At 72.4% G+C, this 18,898-nt stretch overlaps 1 protein-coding gene and 1 long non-coding RNA gene across 2 annotated transcripts; both read right to left on the reverse strand.

The window, feature by feature from the left end:
* Positions 1–498: 498 nt before the first annotated feature.
* On the reverse strand, positions 499–12,680 carry PSME1 (proteasome activator subunit 1). Its single transcript, XM_068921702.1, has 10 exons — positions 12,601–12,680; positions 10,371–10,466; positions 9,404–9,475; positions 8,953–8,986; positions 6,353–6,450; positions 5,722–5,790; positions 5,571–5,638; positions 4,153–4,207; positions 999–1,085; positions 499–878 (listed from the first exon to the last, which is right to left on the reverse strand). Exons 1-10 carry the CDS (start codon positions 12,613–12,615, stop codon positions 798–800), a joined length of 675 nt encoding a protein of 224 aa, XP_068777803.1. The 5' UTR covers positions 12,616–12,680; the 3' UTR covers positions 499–797.
* LOC138062698 (uncharacterized) lies at positions 10,486–12,424 on the reverse strand. Its single transcript, XR_011136584.1, has 3 exons — positions 12,066–12,424; positions 11,466–12,001; positions 10,486–10,515 (listed from the first exon to the last, which is right to left on the reverse strand). It is a non-coding gene; the product is annotated as an uncharacterized lncRNA (long non-coding RNA).
* Positions 12,681–18,898: the final 6,218 nt, after the last annotated feature.

Raw genomic sequence — 18,898 nt, forward strand, 5'->3', positions numbered from 1 at the left:
GCCCCTCCCGCACGCCTGGGCCCCCTGCTGCGGGGGAGAACAGTGGGTGCAATGGGGCTCCATGACCCGGACGCCTGGGCCCCTCCCGGACGCCTGGGCCCCTTGCTGCGGGGGAGAACAGTGGGTGCAATGGGGCTCCATGACCCGGACGCCTGGGCCCCTCCCGGACGCCTGGGCCCCCTGGTGGGGAGGAGCAGTGGGTGCAATGGGGCTCCATGACCCGGACGCCTGGGCCCCTCCCGCACGCCTGGGCCCCCTGCTGCGGGGGAGAACAGTGGGTGCAATGGGGCTCCATGACCCGGACGCCTGGGCCCCTCCCGCACGCCTGGGCCCCCTGCTGCGGGGGAGAACAGTGGGTGCAATGGGGATCCATGACCCGGACGCCTGGGCCCCTCCCGGACGCCTGGGCCCCCCAAACCCTTTCCTCTCCACCCCATTGGCCCATCGACCCCAGGCGCCGCTCTCCTATTGGCCGAGAGCAAGACAGCAGGGGGCGGGTCCTTAAGGCGCTCTTTATTTCTAATGAACTGAATCGACCAATGGGGATGCGGCGGGGGGGCGGGGTTGCGAGTCAGGCCGGAAACCGGAAGTCCCGCCCCCAATGAGGCGGGAAACCGGAAGTCCCGCCTCCTCGGGACCGGAAGTGGCCAGGGACAGGAAGTCCCGCCCCCAAGGAGGCCGGAAACCGGAAGTCCCGCCCCAGAAAGGGGCTGGAAACCGGAAGTCCCGCCTCCTCGTGACCGGAAGTGGCCGGGGACCGGAAGTCCCGCCTCCCGAGAGGGGGCGGGGCTTCCTGCTCAGTAGATCATGGCCTTGGCGTCGCCCCGGGGCTTGCGGATCTTCTCCATGTTCTTGAGGACGACGTCGTGCAGGACGGCCTGGCCGGCGACCATGACGCGGCGATGACGACGGGGGGGGGGGCGGAGCAAGGAGCGGGGGAGGGGGGAGGGGTGTGTGGGGGGGGGGTGGGCCCAGGCGTCCGGGCGCCGCCCACTCACGTAGAGGTCGCGCAGCTCCGCCGCCGTCAGCCGCAGCTCCCCGAACTCGGCCTCGTCCAGCGCGTGCACCAGCTCCCGGTAGTCCAGCTGCCGGAGGGGGGCCCAGGCGTCCGGGTCGGTCTAAGGGGCCCAGGCGTCCGGGCATGACCTCCCCTCAAGGGGGCCCAGGCGTCCGGGCCAGTCCCGGAAGGGGCCCAGGTGTCCGGGTCGGTCTAAGGGGCCCAGGCGTCCGGGCACGACCTCCCCTCAAGTGGGCCCAGGCGTCCGGGTTGGTCTAAGGGGCCCAGGCGTCCGGGCACGACCTCCCCCCAAGGGGGCCCAGGTGTCCGGGTCGGTCTAAGGGGCCCAGGCGTCCGGGGATGACCTCCCCTCAAGGGGGCCCAGGTGTCCGGGTCGGTCTAAGGGGCCCAGGCGTCCGGGGATGACCTCCCCTCAAGGGGGCCCAGGTGTCCGGGTCGGTCTAAGGGGCCCAGGCGTCCGGGCACGACCTCCCCTCAAGGGGGCCCAGGCATCCGGGTCGGTCTAAGGGGCCCAGGCGTCCGGGCACGACCTCCCCTCAAGGGGGCCCAGGCATCCGGGCCAGTCCCGGAAGGGGCCCAGGCGTCCGGGTCGGTCTAAGGGGCCCAGGCGTCCGGGGATGACCTCCCCTCAAGGGGGCCCAGGTGTCCGGGTCGGTCTAAGGGTCCAGGCGTCCGGGGACGACCTCCCCTCAAGGGGGCCCAGGCATCCGGGTCGGTCTAAGGGGCCCAGGCATCCGGGCACGACCTCCCCTCAAGGGGGCCCAGGCATCCGGGCCAGTCCCGGAAGGGGCCCAGGTGTCCGGGTCGGTCTAAGGGGCCCAGGTGTCCGGGGATGACCTCCCCCCGAGGGGCCCAGGCGTCCGGGTCGGTCTAAGGGGCCCAGGCGTCCGGGCACGACCTCCCCTCAAGGGAGCCCAGGCATCCGGGCCAGTCCCGGAAGGGGCCCAGGTGTCCGGGTCGCTCCAAAGGACCCAGGCGTCCGGGCATGACCTCCCCTCAAGGGGGCCCAGGCGTCCGGGCCAGTCCCGGAAGGGGCCCAGGTGTCCGGGTCGGTCTAAGGGGCCCAGGCGTCCGGGGACGACCTCCCCTCAAGGGGGCCCAGGCATCCGGGTCGGTCTAAGGGGCCCAGGCGTCCGGGCACGACCTCCCCTCAAGGGGGCCCAGGCGTCCGGGCCAGTCCCTGAAGGGGCCCAGGTGTCCGGGTCGGTCTAAGGGGCCCAGGCGTCCGGGCATGACCTCCCCTCAAGGGGGCCCAGGCGTCCGGGCCAGTCCCGGAAGGGGCCCAGGTGTCCGGGTCGGTCTAAGGGGCCCAGGCGTCCGGGCACGACCTCCCCTCAAGGGGGCCCAGGCGTCCGGGTCGGTCTAAGGGGCCCAGGTGTCCGGGCATGACCTCCCCTCAAGGGGGCCCAGGCGTCCGGGTCAGTCTAAGGGGCCCAGGTGTCCGGGCATGACCTCCCCTCAAGGGGGCCCAGGCGTCCGGGCCAGTCTCGGAAGGGGCCCAGGTGTCCGGGTTGGTCTAAGGGGCCCAGGCGTCCGGGGATGACCTCCCCTCAAGGGGGCCCAGGCGTCCGGGCATGACCTCCCCTCAAGGGGGCCCAGGCGTCCGGGTCGGTCTAAGGGGCCCAGGCGTCCGGGCACGACCTCCCCTCAAGGGGGCCCAGGCATCCGGGCCAGTCCTGGAAGGGGCCCAGGTGTCCGGGTCGGTCTAAGGGGCCCAGGTGTCCGGGGATGACCTCCCCCCGAGGGGCCCAGGTGTCCGGGTCGGTCTAAGGGGCCCAGGTGTCCGGGCATGACCTCCCCTCAAGGGGGCCCAGGCGTCCGGGTCGGTCTAAGGGGCCCAGGCGTCCGGGGATGACCTCCCCCCAAGGGGGCCCAGGTGTCCGGGTCGGTCTAAGGGGCCCAGGCGTCCGGGGACAACCTCCCCCCAAGGGGGCCCAGGTGTCCGGGTCAGTCTAAGGGGCCCAGGTGTCCGGGCATGACCTCCCCTCAAGGGGGCCCAGGCGTCCGGGTCGGTCTAAGGGGCCCAGGCGTCCGGGGACAACCTCCCCCCAAGGGGGCCCAGGTGTCCGGGTCAGTCTAAGGGGCCCAGGCGTCCGGGCACGACCTCCCCTCAAGGGGGCCCAGGTGTCCGGGTCGGTCTAAGGGGCCCAGGCGTCCGGGCACGACCTCCCCTCAAGGGGGCCCAGGCGTCCGGGCCAGTCCCGGAAGGGGCCCAGATGTCCGGGTCGGTCTAAGGGGCCCAGGCGTCCGGGGATGACCTCCCCCCAAGGGGGCCCAGGCGTCCGGGCATGACCTCCCCTCAAGGGGCCCCAGGCATCCGGGTCGGTCTAAGGGGCCCAGGCGTCCGGGCACGACCTCCCCTCAAGGGGGCCCAGGCATCCGGGCCAGTCCCGGAAGGGGCCCAGGTGTCCGGGTCGGTCTAAGGGGCCCAGGTGTCCGGGGATGACCTCCCCCCGAGGGGCCCAGGCGTCCGGGTCGGTCTAAGGGGCCCAGGCGTCCGGGGACGACCTCCCCTCAAGGGGGCCCAGGCGTCCGGGCCAGTCCCGGAAGGGGCCCAGGTGTCCGGGTCGGTCTAAGGGGCCCAGGCGTCCGGGCATGACCTCCCCTCAAGGGGGCCCAGGCGTCCGGGCCAGTCCCGGAAGGGGCCCAGGTGTCCGGGTCGCTCCAAAGGACCCAGGCGTCCGGGCATGACCTCCCCCCAAGGGGGCCCAGGCGTCCGGGCCAGTCCCGGAAGGGGCCCAGGCGTCCGGGTTGGTCTAAGGGGCCCAGGCGTCCGTGGATGACCTCCCCTCAAGTGGGCCCAGGCGTCCGGGTTGGTCTAAGGGGCCCAGGCGTCCGGGCACGACCTCCCCCCAAGGGGGCCCAGGCGTCCGGGTCGGTCTAAGGGGCCCAGGCATCCGGGGATGACCTCCCCTCCAGGGGGCCCAGGTGTCCGGGTCGGTCTAAGGGTCCAGGCGTCCGGGCACGACCTCCCCTCAAGGGGGCCCAGGCGTCCGGGTCGGTCTAAGGGGCCCAGGCGTCCGGGGACGACCTCCCCCCAAGGGGGCCCAGGCGTCCGGGTCGGTCTAAGGGGCCCAGGCGTCCGGGGATGACCTCCCCCCGAGGGGCCCAGGCGTCCGGGCCCCCCCACTCACCACGTGGGGGTTCTTGGCCGCCTTGGCCACGGCGTCACCCCGCTCCAACAGGTACCTGCGGGGGGGGCAATAAGGGGTCAGTTGGGGGGGGGCCCTGGGGGCCCAGGCGTCCGGGTGCTCCTCCCACCCCCCAGAGGGGCCCAGGTGTCCGGGAACCCCCACCATTCCCAGAGGGGCCCAGGCGTCCGGGTGTTCCCCCCCCACCCCCAAACAGGGGCCCAGGCGTCCAGGGGCTCCCAGGGGGCCCAGGCGTCCGGGTGCACTCCCCCCACCCCAGCTGAGGGGCCCAGGCGTCCGGGTGCTCCCCAACACCCCCAGAGGGGCCCAGGTGTCCGGGTGCACCCCCCCATTCCCAGAGGGGCCCAGGCGTCCGGGACCACCCCAACACCCCCAGAGGGGCCCAGGCGTCCGGGTGCACCCCCCCATTCCCAGAGGGGCCCAGGCGTCCGGGACCACCCCAACACCCCCAGAGGGGCCCAGGCGTCCGGGTGCTCCCCCCACCATTCCCAGAGGGGCCCAGGCGTCCGGGTGCTCCCCAACACCCCCAGAGGGGCCCAGGCGTCCGGGTGCACCCCACCATTCCCAGAGGGGCCCAGGCATCCGGGACCACCCCAACACCCCCAGAGGGGCCCAGGCGTCCGGGTGCACCCCAACACCCCCAGAGGGGCCCAGGCGTCCGGGTGCTCCCCAACACCCCCAGAGGGGCCCAGGCGTCCGGGTGCACCCCACCATTCCCAGAGGGGCCCAGGCATCCGGGACCACCCCAACACCCCCAGAGGGGCCCAGGCGTCCGGGTGCACCCCAACACCCCCAGAGGGGCCCAGGCGTCCGGGTGCACCCCACCATTCCCAGAGGGGCCCAGGCATCCGGGACCACCCCAACACCCCCAGAGGGGCCCAGGCGTCCGGGTGCACCCCACCATTTCCAGCGGGGCCCAGGCGTCCGGGACCACCCCAACACCCCCAGAGGGGCCCAGGCGTCCGGGTGCTCCCCACCATTCCCAGAGGGGCCCAGGCATCCGGGACCACCCCAACACCCCCAGAGGGGCCCAGGCGTCCGGGTGCACCCCCCCATTCCCAGAGGGGCCCAGGCGTCCGGGTGCACCCCCCACCCCAGCAGAGGGGCCCAGGCGTCCGGGTGCTCCCCAACACCCCCAGAGGGGCCCAGGCGTCCGGGACCCCCCCCGCCATTCCCAGAGGGGCCCAGGCGTCCGGGACCACCCCAACACCCCCAGAGGGGCCCAGGCGTCCGGGTGCACCCCACCATTTCCAGAGGGGCCCAGGCGTCCGGGTGCACCCCCCACCCCAGCAGAGGGGCCCAGGCGTCCGGGACCCCCCCCACCATTCCCAGAGGGGCCCAGGTGTCCGGGACCCCCCCCCCCGCCCCGCCGCGAGGGGCCCAGGCGTCCGGGCGCTCACTTGGCCGGGCGGCCCTGGAAGCCGTCGAGTTTGGTGCGGGCGGCGGTGAAGAGCTCGAAGACCTTCTCCTGCGGGGGGGGGGGGCGGGGGGGTCAGAGGGGTCCCGGGGGGGGTCCCAGGGGGTCCCGGGGGGGGTCCGGCGCCCCCTCACCTGCACGGCCACCCCGAAGTTGTCGCCGTCCTCGATGCGCGGCACCTGCAGCTGCAGCCAGGCCGAGACCTGCCCGGGGGGGGGGGGGGGAGGCCACGGCGCCGCTTGCACACGCGTGTGCGCGCCCGGGCCGCGTGCCCGGGGCTGTTTGCACACGCGTGGGCGTGCACGCGCCCCGGGACGCGCTCGTGCGTGCGTGCACGGGGGTGTTTGCACACGCGTGGGCGTGCACGTGCTGCAGGATGCATGCACGGGGCTGTTTGCACACGCGTGGGCGTGCACGTGTCATGGGACGCGCTCGTGCGTGCATGCACGGGGGTGTTTGCACACGCGTGTGCATGCACATGATGCAGGATGCATGCACGGGGGTGTTTGCACACGCGTGGGCGTGCACGTGCCGCAGGATGCATGCACGGGGGTGTTTGCACACGCGTGGGCGCGCATGTGTCATGGGACGCGCTCGTGCGTGCATGCACGGGGCTGTTTGCACACGCGTGTGCATGCACATGATGCAGGATGCATGCACGGGGCTGTTTGCACACGCGTGGGCGTGCACGCCCCCCGGGAGGCGCTCGTGCACGCGCGGCACCGCTCGCACACGCGTGTGCGCGGGCGGGCGCCGCCCCCTCACCTGGGCCAGGTGCTCGCGGGCCGCCTGCACCAGGGGCCGCATCCGGCGCAGCAGCCCCAGCACCGCCGCGTTGGGGGCCAGCGGGCCGCAGGGGGGGCCTGGGCGAGCACCCCGTTACCCCCCCGCCGCCCCTGCGCCCCGGATCACCCCAGGATCCCCCCCGCCGCACCCCACAACCCCCCATGTGGCCCCCAAATCCACCCCCTGCACCCCCAAACCCCCAGAATTGCCCCAAAATACCACCCTCTGCACCCCCAAACCCCCCAAATTACCCCAAAATCAACCCCCTGCACCCCCAAACCCCCAGAATTGCCCCAAAATACCACCCTCTGCACCCCCAAACCCCCCCAAATTACCCCAAAATCAACCCCCTGCACCCCAAAACCCCCAGAATTGCCCCAAAATACCACCCTCTGCACCCCCAAACCCACCAAATTACCCCAAAATCAATCCTCTGCACCCCAAAACCCCCGGAATTGCCCCAAAATACCACCCTCTGCACCCCCAAACCCCCCAAATTACCCCAAAATCAATCCTCTGCACCCCAAAACCCCCAGAATTGCCCCGAAATACCACCCTCTGCACCCCAAACCCCCCCAAATTACCCCAAAATCAATCCTCTGCACCCAAAACGCCCAAGTTTACCCCAAAATCCCACCCACCACACCCCAAAAACCCCCCAAATTACCCCAAAATCAACCCCCTGCACCCCAAAACCCCCAGAATTACCCCAAAATACCACCCTCTGCACCCCAAACCCCCCAAACTGACCCCAAAATCAACCCCCTGCACCCAAAACGCCCAAGTTTACCCCAAAATCCCACCCGCCACACACCAAAAAACCCCATATGGCCCCGAAATCAACCCCCTGCACCCCAAAACGCCCAAATTTACCCCAAAATCCCACCCCCCGCACCCCAAAACCCCCAGAATTGCCCCAAAATCAACCCCCTGCACCCCAAAACCCCCAGAATTGCCCCAAAATCCCACCCTCTGCACCCCAAAACCCCCCAAATTACCCCAAAATCAATCCTCTCCACCCAAAATGCCCAAACTTACCCCAAAATCCCACCCACCACACCCCAAAACCCCCCCAAATTACCCCAAAATCAACCCCCTGCACCCCAAAACCCCCAGAATTGCCCCAAAATACCACCCTCTGCACCCCAAAACCCCCCAAATTACCCCAAAATCAATCCTCTCCACCCAAAATGCCCAAACTTACCCCAAAATCCCACCCACCACACCCCAAAACCCCCCCAAATTACCCCAAAATCAACCCCCTGCACCCCAAAACCCCCAGAATTGCCCCAAAATACCACCCTCTGCACCCCAAAACCCCCCAAATTACCCCAAAATCAATCCTCTCCACCCAAAATGCCCAAACTTACCCCAAAATCCCACCCACCACACCCCAAAACCCCCCCAAATTACCCCAAAATCAACCCCCTGCACCCCAAAACCCCCAGAATTGCCCCAAAATACCACCCTCTGCACCCCAAACCCCCCAAACTGACCCCAAAATCAACCCCCTGCACCCAAAACGCCCAAGTTTACCCCAAAATCCCACCCACCATACACCAAAAAACCCCATATGGCCCCGAAATCAACCCCCTGCACCCCAAAACCCACAGAATTGCCCCAAAATACCACCCTCTGCACCCAAAACCCCCCCAAATTACCCCAAGTTCAATCCTCTGCACCCCAAAACCCCCAGAATTGCCCCAAAATCAACCCCCTGCAGCCAAAACGCCCAAATTTACCCCAAAATCTCACCCCCCGCACCCAAAACCCCCCCATACGGCCCCCAAAACCACCCATCACACCCAAAACCCCCCCAAATTGCCCCAAAATCCAACCCCCTGCACCCAAAAACCCCCAAAACGGCCCCAAACCCCCCCGCTGCACCCAAAACCCCCCGGAATGACCCAAAATTCACCCCCTGCATCCAAAAACGCCCCAAAGTACCCCAAAATCCCACCCGCTGCACCCCAAAATTGCCCCAAAATCCAGCCCCCCGCACCCAAAAACCCCTAAATTACCCCCAAAACCTCCCGCTGCACCCAAAAAGCCCCAAAATTACCCCAAAATCAACCCACAGTACCCAAAAAGCCCCAGAATGACCCCAAAATCCCACCCCCGCATCCAAAAATGCCCCAAATTACCCCAAAATCCCACCTGCTGCACCCCAAAACCCCCCAAATTGCCCCAAAATCCAGCCCCCCACACCCAAAAAGCCCCAAAATCACCCCCAAATCCCACCCCCATACCCCAAAACCCCCAGAATTACCCCAAAATCCCCCTTTTTTGCCCCAAAACCCTCTTCCACCCCCAAAATCCCCATTTTCCACCCCAAAATCCTCCACCCCCAAAATCCCCATTTTCCACCCCAAAATCCTCCACCCCCAAAATCCCCATTTTCCACCCCAAAAACCCTCGTCCCCCCCCCAAAAAAAAAAAATCCCCCTTTTTTGCCCCCAAACCCCCGTCCCCCAAAAGCCCCTTTTTCACCCCGAAAACCCCCCACCCCCAAAATCCCCCTTTTTCACCCCAAAAACCCCTCTGCCCCCAAAATCCCCCTTTTTTGCCCCAAAACTCACCCTCCTCCTCTTCCTCCTTCTTCTCCTTCTTCTTCTATGGGGCAAAACGGGGGGGGGGTGAGGGGGGGGTCCTGGCCCCACGGCGCTATGGGGGGGGTCCGGGGGGGGTCCCGGCCCCACGGCGCTATGGGGTGGCTCGGGGGGGGTCCCGGCCCCACGGCGCCATGGGGGGGGTCCGGGGGGGGTCCCGGCCCCACGGCGCCATGGGGCAGCTCGGGGGGGGTCCCGGCCCCACGGCGCCATGGGGGGGGTCCGGGGGGGGTCCCGGCCCCACGGCACCATGGGGGGGGTCCGGGGGGGGTCCCGGCCCCACGGCGCTATGGGGCAGCTCGGGGGGGGTCCCGGCCCCACGGCGCTATGGGGCAGCTCGGGGGGGGGTCCCGGCCCCACGGCGCTACGGGGGGGGTCCGGGGGGGTCCCGGCCCCACGGCGCCATGGGGCAGCCCCCCACCTGGCCCGGCTCCGGCAGGGGGATGTCCAGCTCCGAGCGCAGCTCCTCCGGCCCCACGGCGAAGGCCGGGTCCTGGGGGGGGACGAGGGGGTTGGTCCTGCCCCATAGGGACCTCACGGAGCTTCTTCTGCCCCATAGAGACCCCCCTAGACCCTCCTCTGCCCCATAGAGCCTCCCCTGCCCCATAGAAACTCTCTGCTGCCCCATAGAAGCCCCATAGGGACCTCATGGAGCTTCTTCTGCCCCATAGAGACCCGCTGGAGACCTTCTTCTGCCCCACGGAGACCCCATAGAAACCCTCCTCTGCCCCATAGAGACCCTCCCCTGCCCCATAGGGACCCCATAGAGCCTCCCCTGCCCCATAGGGACCTCATGGACCTTCTTCTGCCCCATAGAAACCTCCTGGAGACCCTCTTCTGCCCCATGGAGACCCCATTGACCCTCCCCTGCCCCATAGAGACCCCATAGACCTTCCTGTGCCCCATAGAGCCCCTCCCCTGCCCCATAGGGACCCTAAAGACCCTCTGCTGCCCCATAGAAGCCCCATAGAGACCCCGTAGACCTTCCTGAGCCCCATAGGGCCCCTCCTCTGCCCCATAGCGACCCCAAAGACCCTCTGCTGCCCCATGGGGCCCCCATAGATCCCAGCCCCAGCCCCAAAGACCCCGTCCCCCGCCCCACAGACCCCCCCCAGCCCCACAGACCCCCCCCAGCCCCACAGACCCCGCCCCCTGCCCCATAGATCCCGCCCCCGGCCCCATAGATCCCACCCCCGGCCCCACAGACCCCGCCCCCTGCCCCATAGATCCCGCCCCCTGCCCCATAGATCCCACCCCCGGCCCCACAGGCCCCGCCCCCAGCCCCACAGACCCCCCCCCAGCTCCATAGATCCCGCCCCCGGCCCCATAGATCCCACCCCCCGCCCCACAGGCCCCGCCCCCGCCCCACAGGCCCCGCCCCCCGGCACCTCCAGCAGCGCCTGCAGCTCGGCCACCTTGGCCGGGAACCCGGCGCCCAACAGCGCCTGCACCTGGGCCGCCAGCCGGGCGCGCAGGGCCTCCTCCTGCCGGCACCGCGGCTCTGCCCGGACGCCTGGGCCCGCGCCCGGACGCCTGGGCCCCGCGCCCGCGCGCCTGGGCCCCTCCCCGGACACCTGGGTCCCTCCCCAGACACCTGGGCCCCTTCCCTGGACACCTGGGCCCCTTCCCCGGACGCCTGGGCCCCGCGCCCGCGCGCCTGGGCCCCTCCCCGGACACCTGGGTCCCTCCCCGGACACCTGGGCCCCCTCCCCGGACGCCTGGGCCCCTTCCCCGGACACCTGGGCCCCTTCCCCAGACGCCTGGGCCCCTCCCCGGACACCTGGGTCCCTCCCCAGACACCTGGGCCCATCCCCGGACGCCTGGGCCCCTTCCCCGGACACCTGGGCTCCTTCCCCGGACACCTGGGCCCCTTCTCCGGACACCTGGGTCCCCTCCCCGGACGCCTGGGCCCATCCCCGGACACCTGGGCCCCCTCCCCGGACACCTGGGCCCCTTCCCCGGACGCCTGGGCCCCGCACCCGGACACCTGGGCCCCTTCCCTGGACACCTGGGTCCCTTCCCTGGACGCCTGGGCCCCTCCCCAGACATCTGGGCCCCCTCCCCGGACGCCTGGGCCCCTTCCCCGGACGCCTGGGCCCCTCCCCGGACGCCTGGGCCCCTTCCCCGGACACCTGGGCCCCTCCCCGGACACCTGGGCCCCTTCCCGGACGCCTGGGCCCCTTCCCCAGACACCTGAGTCCCTTCCCTGGACACCTGGGCCCCTTCCCCGGACACCTGGACCCCCTCCCCGGACACCTGGGCCCCCTCCCCGGACACCTGGGCCCCTCCCCGGACACCTGGGCTCCTTCCCCGGACGCCTGGGCCCCTCCCCAGACACCTGGGCCCCCTCCCAGACACCTGGGCCCCTTCCCCGGACACCTGGGCCCCCTCCCCGGACGCCTGGGTCCCTTCCCCGGACACCTGGGCTCCTTCCCCTGGACTCCTGGGCCCCTTCCCGGACGCCTGGGCCCCTCCCCGGACACCTGGGCCCCTCCCCGGACACCTGGGCTCCTTCCCCGGACACCTGGGCCCCACTGCTACCCATCCTGCACCCTAGATGCCTGGGCCCCGCCACTACCCACCCTGCAACCCGGACACCTGGGCCCTGTCACCCCGGACACCTGAGCCCCACAACAACTCGCCCTGCACCCCGGACGCCTGGGCCCAACCACAACCCGCCACCCGGACGCCTGGGCCCTGCCGCAACCCACCCCCCGGACGCCTGGGCCCCACTACCCAGACACCTGGTCCCTGCACTCGCCATGCACCACCCCGGACACCTGGGCCCCACCACCCGGACGCCTGGGCCCCACGCCCACCCTGCACCCCAGACGTCTGGGCCCTGCACACACCCCGCCACCCGGACGCCTGGGCCCTGCCACAACCCGCCCCTCCGCCCGGACCCTGCACCGCCCGGACGCCTGGGCCCCACTGCAACCTGCCACCCGGACGCCTGGGCCCTGCACACACCCCACTGCCTGGACACCCGGGCCCCACATCCACCCCGCTGCCCAGATGCCTGGGCCCCACATCCACTACACCCCGGACGCCTGGGCCCCACATCCGCCCCACCGCCCAGATGCCTGGGTCCCGCTGCCCGGACGCCTGGGCCCCACTGCAACCCACTGCCCGGACGCCTGGGCCCCACTGCAACCCGCCACCCAGACACTTGGGCCCCACACCCACCCTGCACCCCGGACGCCTGGGCCCCACCACAACCCGCACCCCGGACGCCTGGGCCCCACATCCGCCCCACCACCCAGATGCCTGGGTCCCGCCACCCGGACGCCTGGGCCCCACTGCAACTCGCCACCCGGACGCCTGGGCCCCACCACCCCACACCCCGGACACCTGGGCCCCTACGACCCCCTCAAGCCCGGACGCCTGGGCCCCTGCCCCGCCCCTCTGCAGCCTCTCTCTTCCCCTCCCCTTCCCCGGACGCCTGGGCCCCTCCCCGTTCGGACACCTGCTCCCTCTCCGCTCCCCTCCCCCCCCCCAACCCCGGCCCCGCTCCCGGACGCCTGGGCCCCCTCCTTCCCTCCCCAAGCCGAGCTGCCCGGACATGCCCCGGACGCCTGGGCCCCCCCCCGGCCCGGACGCCTGGGCCCCCCCCCGGACCTGCGGTGCAGCCATGGGGGCAGCAGCGAGAGCGAAAGCGAAAGCTCGGGGGTTCCCCGCGTGGGGGGGGGGGGCGGGGCCAGTGCGCCCCGCCCCCCCCGGACGCCTGGGCCCCCCCGGAAAAAAAAAAAAGGGGAAAAAAATTACCCGAAACCACCCCAAAACAACACGTTTTATTCCCGGGGTTCCCGGTCCAGGTAGCGGGGGGGGGGGCAGTCCCATCCCCCCACCCCAAGCCGGACGCCTGGGCCCCCACCTCACCCGGACGCCTGGGCCCCCCCGTCCCCGCCAAGGGGCCTGGCGGGGGGGCAGGGGGGGCCATCGCTGAGATCGGCTCGCCCGGACGCCTGGGCCCTTGCCGGGGCATGGCCGGGGTTTTGGGGGAGTCCTGGGACGCCCTCCCGGACGCCTGGGCCCCTCCGGGAAACGTGGCTGCCCTGGGCTTTCGGGGCTTCCCAGGACACCCTCCCACCCCTCCCGGACACCGGGGCCCCTCCCGGACGCCTGGGCCCTTCCCAGATGTACGGGTAACCCCATTGCCTGGGTCACCCGGACGCCTGGGCCCCTCCCGGACGCCTGGGCCCTTCCCAGATGTACGGGTAACCCCATTGCCTGGGTCACCCGGACGCCTGGGCCCCTCCCGGACGCCTGGGCCCTTCCCAGATGTACGGGTAACCCCACTGCCTGGGTCGCCCGGACGCCTGGGCCCCTCCGGGACGCCTGGGCCCTTCCCAGATGTACGGGTAACCCCATTGCCTGGGTCGCCCGGACGCCTGGGCCCCTCCCGGACGCCTAGGTCCTACCCAGATGCCCGGGCGCGCCTTGTTGCGCGTAGGGTCGCCCGGACGCCTGGGCCCTTCCCGGACGCCTGGGCCCCTCCCGGACGCCTGGGCCCTTCCCAGATGTACAGGTAACCCCATTGCCTGGGTCGCCCGGACGCCTGGGCCCTTCCCGGACGCCTGGGCCCTTCCTAGATGTACGGGTAACCCCATTGCCTGGGTCACCCGGACGCCTGGGCCCCTCCCGGACGCCTGGGCCCTTCCCAGATGTACGGGTAACCCCATTGCCTGGGTCGCCCGGACGCCTGGGCCCCTCCCGGACGCCTAGGTCCTACCCAGATGTACGGGTAACCCCATTGCCTGGGTCACCCGGACGCCTGGGCCCCTCCCGGACGCCTGGGCCCTTCCTAGATGTACGGGTAACCCCATTGCCTGGGTCGCCCGGACGCCTGGGCCCCTCCTGGACGCCTGGGCCCTTCCCAGATGTACGGGTAACCCCATTGCCTGGGTCACCCGGACGCCTGGGCCCCTCCCGGATGCCTGGGCCCTTCCCAGATGTACGGGTAACCCCATTGCCTGGGTCGCCCGGACGCCTGGGCCCCTCCCGGACGCCTGGGCCCTTCCCAGATGTACGGGTAACCCCATTGCCTGGGTCGCCCGGACGCCTGGGCCCCTCCCGGACGCCTAGGTCCTACCCAGATGTACGGGTAACCCCATTGCCTGGGTCACCCGGACGCCTGGGCCCCTCCCGGACGCCTGGGCCCTTCCCAGATGTACGGGTAACCCCATTGCCTGGGTCACCCGGACGCCTGGGCCCCTCCCGGACGCCTGGGCCCTTCCCAGATGTACGGGTAACCCCATTGCCTGGGTCGCCCGGACGCCTGGGCCCCTCCCGGACGCCTGGGCCCTTCCCAGATGTACGGGTAACCCCATTGCCTGGGTCGCCCGGACGCCTGGGCCCCTCCCGGACGCCTGGGCCCTTCCCAGATGCCTGGGCCCCTCCCGGACGCCTGGGCCCTTCCCAGATGTACGGGTAACCCCATTGCCTGGGTCACCCGGACGCCTGGGCCCCTCCCGGACGCCTGGGCCCTTCCCAGATGTACGGGTAACCCCATTGCCTGGGTCGCCTGGACGCCTGGGCCCCTCCCGGACGCCTGGGCCCTTCCCAGATGTACGGGTAACCCCATTGCCTGGGTCGCCCGGACGCCTGGGCCCCTCCCGGACGCCTAGGTCCTACCCAGATGCCCGGGCGCGCCTTGTTGCGCGTAGGGTCGCCCGGACGCCTGGGCCCTTCCCGGACGCCGGGGCCCCTCCCGGACGCCGGGGCCCCTCAGCGGGGCTGCAGGCCCAGGCCGGGGCGGCCGGGCGAGCAGGGGCAGCGGTACCAGAGGCGGTAGGTGAGGGCCCAGGCGGCCCAGCCCAGGCCGGCGCCGGCGGCGTTGCAGGCCCAGTCGTGCCGGTAGGCCAGCGTGGCCGCCAGCAGCCCGTGCCACAGCAGCAGCAGCGCCACGTTGAGCAGGAAGAGGAGGCAGAGGGCCGTGCCCGGACGCCTGGGCCCTTCCTCCTCCTCCTCCGCCTCTGTTCCCCGAACGCCCGGACGCCTGGGCCCCTCGGACTCCTGGGCCCCCCACAGCTGCCCGGGCCCCTCGGACTCCTGGGCCCCCCAGGGCCAGGACGACGAGATCGCACCCGGACGCCCGGGCCCCTCGGACTCCTGGGCCCCCCAGGGCCAGGACGACGAGATCGCACCCGGACGCCCGGGCCCCTCGAACTCCTGGGCCCAGCGGAGCGGAGACGAGGAGCCGAAGCCCGGACGCCTGGGCCCTCGGGGAAGCTCGCGGACAGGGAGCAGCAAACGAGGAGCCCAAAAGGGGGCGGGGGCCCGGGCAGCCGGACGCCTGGGCCCCGGCGGCGGGTGCAAGAGGCGGCCCAAGGCGGCGGCCTCCTCGGCCAGGCCCAGGCCGCAGTGCACCAGGGCGAAGGCCTGGGGCGAGACGGCGAGACCCTCCCAGCGGTGGCCGCCGGCCCGGCAGGCGCCGGGGTCGGCCTGGGCCGGGGGCGGCGGGAGGCCGCGGCGGCGGGCGGCCGGCAGGCAGCGGCCGGTGGCGGCTTCGAGGGCGGCGAAGAGGCGGGGGGCGGCGCGGGCCAGGCCGGCCGCCACGGCCAAGCGGCCGCCGGCTCGCAGCAGGGCGCCTCGGCGGCCGCCCCCCGGCCGGGCCAGGGGCCAAGCGGCCACCAGCAGCCCCCCGGCCAGCAGGGCCGTCCAGCCGCCGGCCGAGGCCACCAGGCGCCTGCGGGAGACGGGGGGGGGGGGGGGGAAGATGGCGGGTCGGAGTGGGGAGATGGTGGGGGGGGGGGGGGCCGGATGCCTGGGCCCCCCTCCCCTGGATGCATGCTTCCCTTTCCCGGACGCCTGGGTCCCTTCCCCGGACGCCTGGGTCCCTCCCCGGACACCTGGGCCCCTCCCCGGATGCCTGGGTCCCTCCCCGGACACCTGGGCCCCTCCCCGGACGCCTGGGTCCCTCGCCCGGACGCCTGGGCCCCTCCCCCGGACGCCTGGGCCCCTCCCCCGGATGCCTGGGCCCCTTCCCCGGATGCCTGGGTCCCTTCCCCGGACGCTTGGGCCCCTTCCCCGGATGCCTGGGCCCCTCCCCGGACACCTGGGCCCCTTCCCCGGATGCCTGGGCCCCTCCCCCGGACACCTGGGCCCCCTCCCCGGACACCTGGGTCCCTCCCCCGGACACCTGGGTCCCTTCACCGGATGCCTGGGCCCCTTCCCCGGACACCTGGGCCCCTTCCCCGGATGCCTGGGCCCACTCCCCGGACGCCTGGGCCCCTCCCCGGATGCCTGGGCCCCTCCCTGGACACCTGGGCCCCTTCCCCCAGATGCCTGTGCCCCTCCCCCGGACGGCTGGGCCCCTCTCCCGGATGCCTGGGCCCCTCCCCGGACACCTGGGTCCCCTGTCCCGGACACCTGGGCCCCTCCCCGGACACCTGGGCCCCTCCCCAGACACCTGGGCCCCTCCCCGGACACCTGGGCCCTTTCCCCGGACACCTGGGCCCCTTCCCCGGATGCCTGGGCCCCTTCCCCCGGACGCCTGGGCCCCCTTCCCGGACTCCTGGGCCCCTCCCCAGACACCCGGGCCCCTTCCCCGGACGCCTGGGCCCCTCCCCGGACACCTGGGCCCCTCCCCAGACACCTGGGCCCCTTCCCCGGACACCTGGGCCCTTTCCCCGGACACCTGGGCCCCTTCCCCGGATGCCTGGGCCCCTCCCCAGACGCCTGGGCCCCCTTCCCGGACTCCTGGGCCCCTCCCCAGACACCTGGGCCCCTTCCCCGGACACCTGGGCCCTTTCCCCGGACACCTGGGCCCCTTCCCCGGATGCCTGGGTCCCTTCCCCGGATGCCTGGGCCCCTCCCCGGACACCTGGTCCCCTTCCCCAGACGCCTGGGCCCCTTCCCGGACACCTGGGCCCCTTCCCGGACGCCTGGGCCCCTCCCCGGACACCTGGGCCCCTCCCCCGGACACCTGGGCCCTTCCCCGGATGCCTGGGCCCCCTCCCCGGACGCCTGGGCCCCTCACCCGGATGCCTGGGCCCCTCCCCAGATACCTGGGCCCCTCCCCGGGCACCTGGGCCCCCTCCCCGGACGCCTGGGCCCCTCCCCCGGACACCTGGGCCCCTTCCCCGGATGCCTGGGCCCCTCCCCGGACGCCTGGGCCCCTCCCCCGGACACCTGGGCCCCTTCCCCGGACGCCTGGGCCCCTCCCCGGACGCCTGGGCCCCTTCCCCGGACGCCTGGGCCCCTCCCCTGGACACCTGGGCTCCTTCCCCAGATGCCTGGGCCCCTTCCCCGGACGCCTGGGCCCCTCCCGGACGCCTGGGCCCCTCCCCGGATGCCTGGGCCCCTTCCCCGGACGCCTGGGCCCCTTCCCCGGATGCCTGGGCCCCTCCCCCGGACACCTGGGTCCCTCCCCGGACACCTGGGCCCCTTCCCCGGATGCCTGGGCCCCTTCCCCGGATGCCTGGGCCCCTCCCCGGACGCCTGGGCCCCCTTCCCGGACTCCTGGGCCCCTCCCCAGACACCCGGGCCCCTTCCCCGGACGCCTGGGCCCCTCCCCGGACACCTGGGCCCCTCCCCAGACACCTGGGCCCCTTCCCCGGACACCTGGGCCCTTTCCCCGGACACCTGGGCCCCTTCCCCGGATGCCTGGGCCCCTTCCCCGGATGCCTGGGCCCCTCCCCGGACACCTGGGCCCCCTTCCCGGACTCCTGGGCCCCTCCCCAGACACCCGGGCCCCTTCCCCGGACACCTGGGCCCCTCCCCGGACACCTGGGCCCCTTCCCCGGACACCTGGGCCCTTTCCCCGGACACCTGGGCCCCTTCCCCGGACGCCTGGGCCCCCTCCCCGGACACCTGGGTCCCTTCCCCAGATGCCTGGGCCCTTTCCCCGGATGCCTGGGTCCCTCCCCGGACGCCTGGGCCCCTCCCCGGACGCCTGGGCCCCTTCCCCAGATGCCTGGGTCCCTCTCCCGGACGCCTGGGCCCCCTCCCCGGACGCCTGGGCCCCGCACCCGGACGCCTGGGCCCCCCTCCCCTGGATGCATGCTTCCCTTTCCCGGACACCTGGGCCCTTCCCAGACGCCTGGGCCCCTCCCCGGACACCTGGGTCCCCTCCCCCAGACGCCTGTGCCCCTTCCCCGGCCGCCTGGGCCCCTCGTGGCCCCCCCGCCCCCCGCCCCAGGCGCGGCCCGGCGAGAGCCCCACTCACGCCTCGAGCAGGTTGTGGGGCCGGGCCAGGAGGCTGTGGGGGTCGGCGCGGGCCCGCAGCAGGGGCGCCAGGGCCACCAGGGCGGCCAGGGCCAGGGCGTGGGCCCGGGCGAAGCGGGGCGAGGCCAGCGCCGCCGCCGCCCCCCGGCTCAGCGCCGCCGCCGCCGCCGCCCCCAGGCGCCCGGCCGCCCCCGCCGCCCGCCTCAGCGCCCCGCTGCCGGCCCCGGCGGTGGCTTTGGACCTGCTGGCGGTGGCCCCCATGGTGCTGGTGGCGGCGGCGGTGGTGCTGGTGGTGGCCCCGGTGGTGGTGGTGGCGCTGGTGGTGGTGCTGGTGGTGGTTCTGGAGCTGCTGGTGGTGGTGGTGGCTCTGGAGCTGCTGGTGGTGGGCCCGGTGGTGGTGGTGGCCTCAGTGGTGGTGCTGGTGGTGGCCCCGGACCTGCTGGTGGTGGCCCTGGTGGTGGTGGAGGTGCTGGTGGTGGTTCTGGAGCTGCTGGTGGTGGTGGTGGCCTCGGTGGTGGTGGTGGCTCTGGACCTGCTGGTGGTGGCCCCGGTGGTGGTGGTGGCCCTGGTGGTGGTGGTGGCCTCGGTGGTGGCCCTAGTGGTGGCCCCGGACCTGCTGGTGGTGGCCCCGGTGGTGCTGGTGGTAGCTGTGGACCTGCTGGTGATGGTGGTGGCCCGGGCAGTGGTGCTGGTGGTGGCCCCGGACCTGCTAGTGGTGGCCCCGGTGGTGCTGGTGGTAGCTGTGGAC

This window comes from Struthio camelus, chromosome 29, assembly GCF_040807025.1.
Source record: "Struthio camelus isolate bStrCam1 chromosome 29, bStrCam1.hap1, whole genome shotgun sequence".
Taxonomy (NCBI): Eukaryota; Metazoa; Chordata; class Aves; order Struthioniformes; family Struthionidae; genus Struthio; species Struthio camelus.

Coding starts and splice junctions, on each gene's coding strand:
- PSME1 (XM_068921702.1), bottom strand. Junction 6,451..8,952: donor GAAGGAGGAAGAGGAGGAGG/GTGAGTTTTGGG, acceptor GTGCTCGCCCAG/GCCCCCCCTGCGGCCCGCTG. Junction 1,086..4,152: donor CGGCCAAGAACCCCCACGTG/GTGAGTGGGGGG, acceptor CCCCTCCGGCAG/CTGGACTACCGGGAGCTGGT.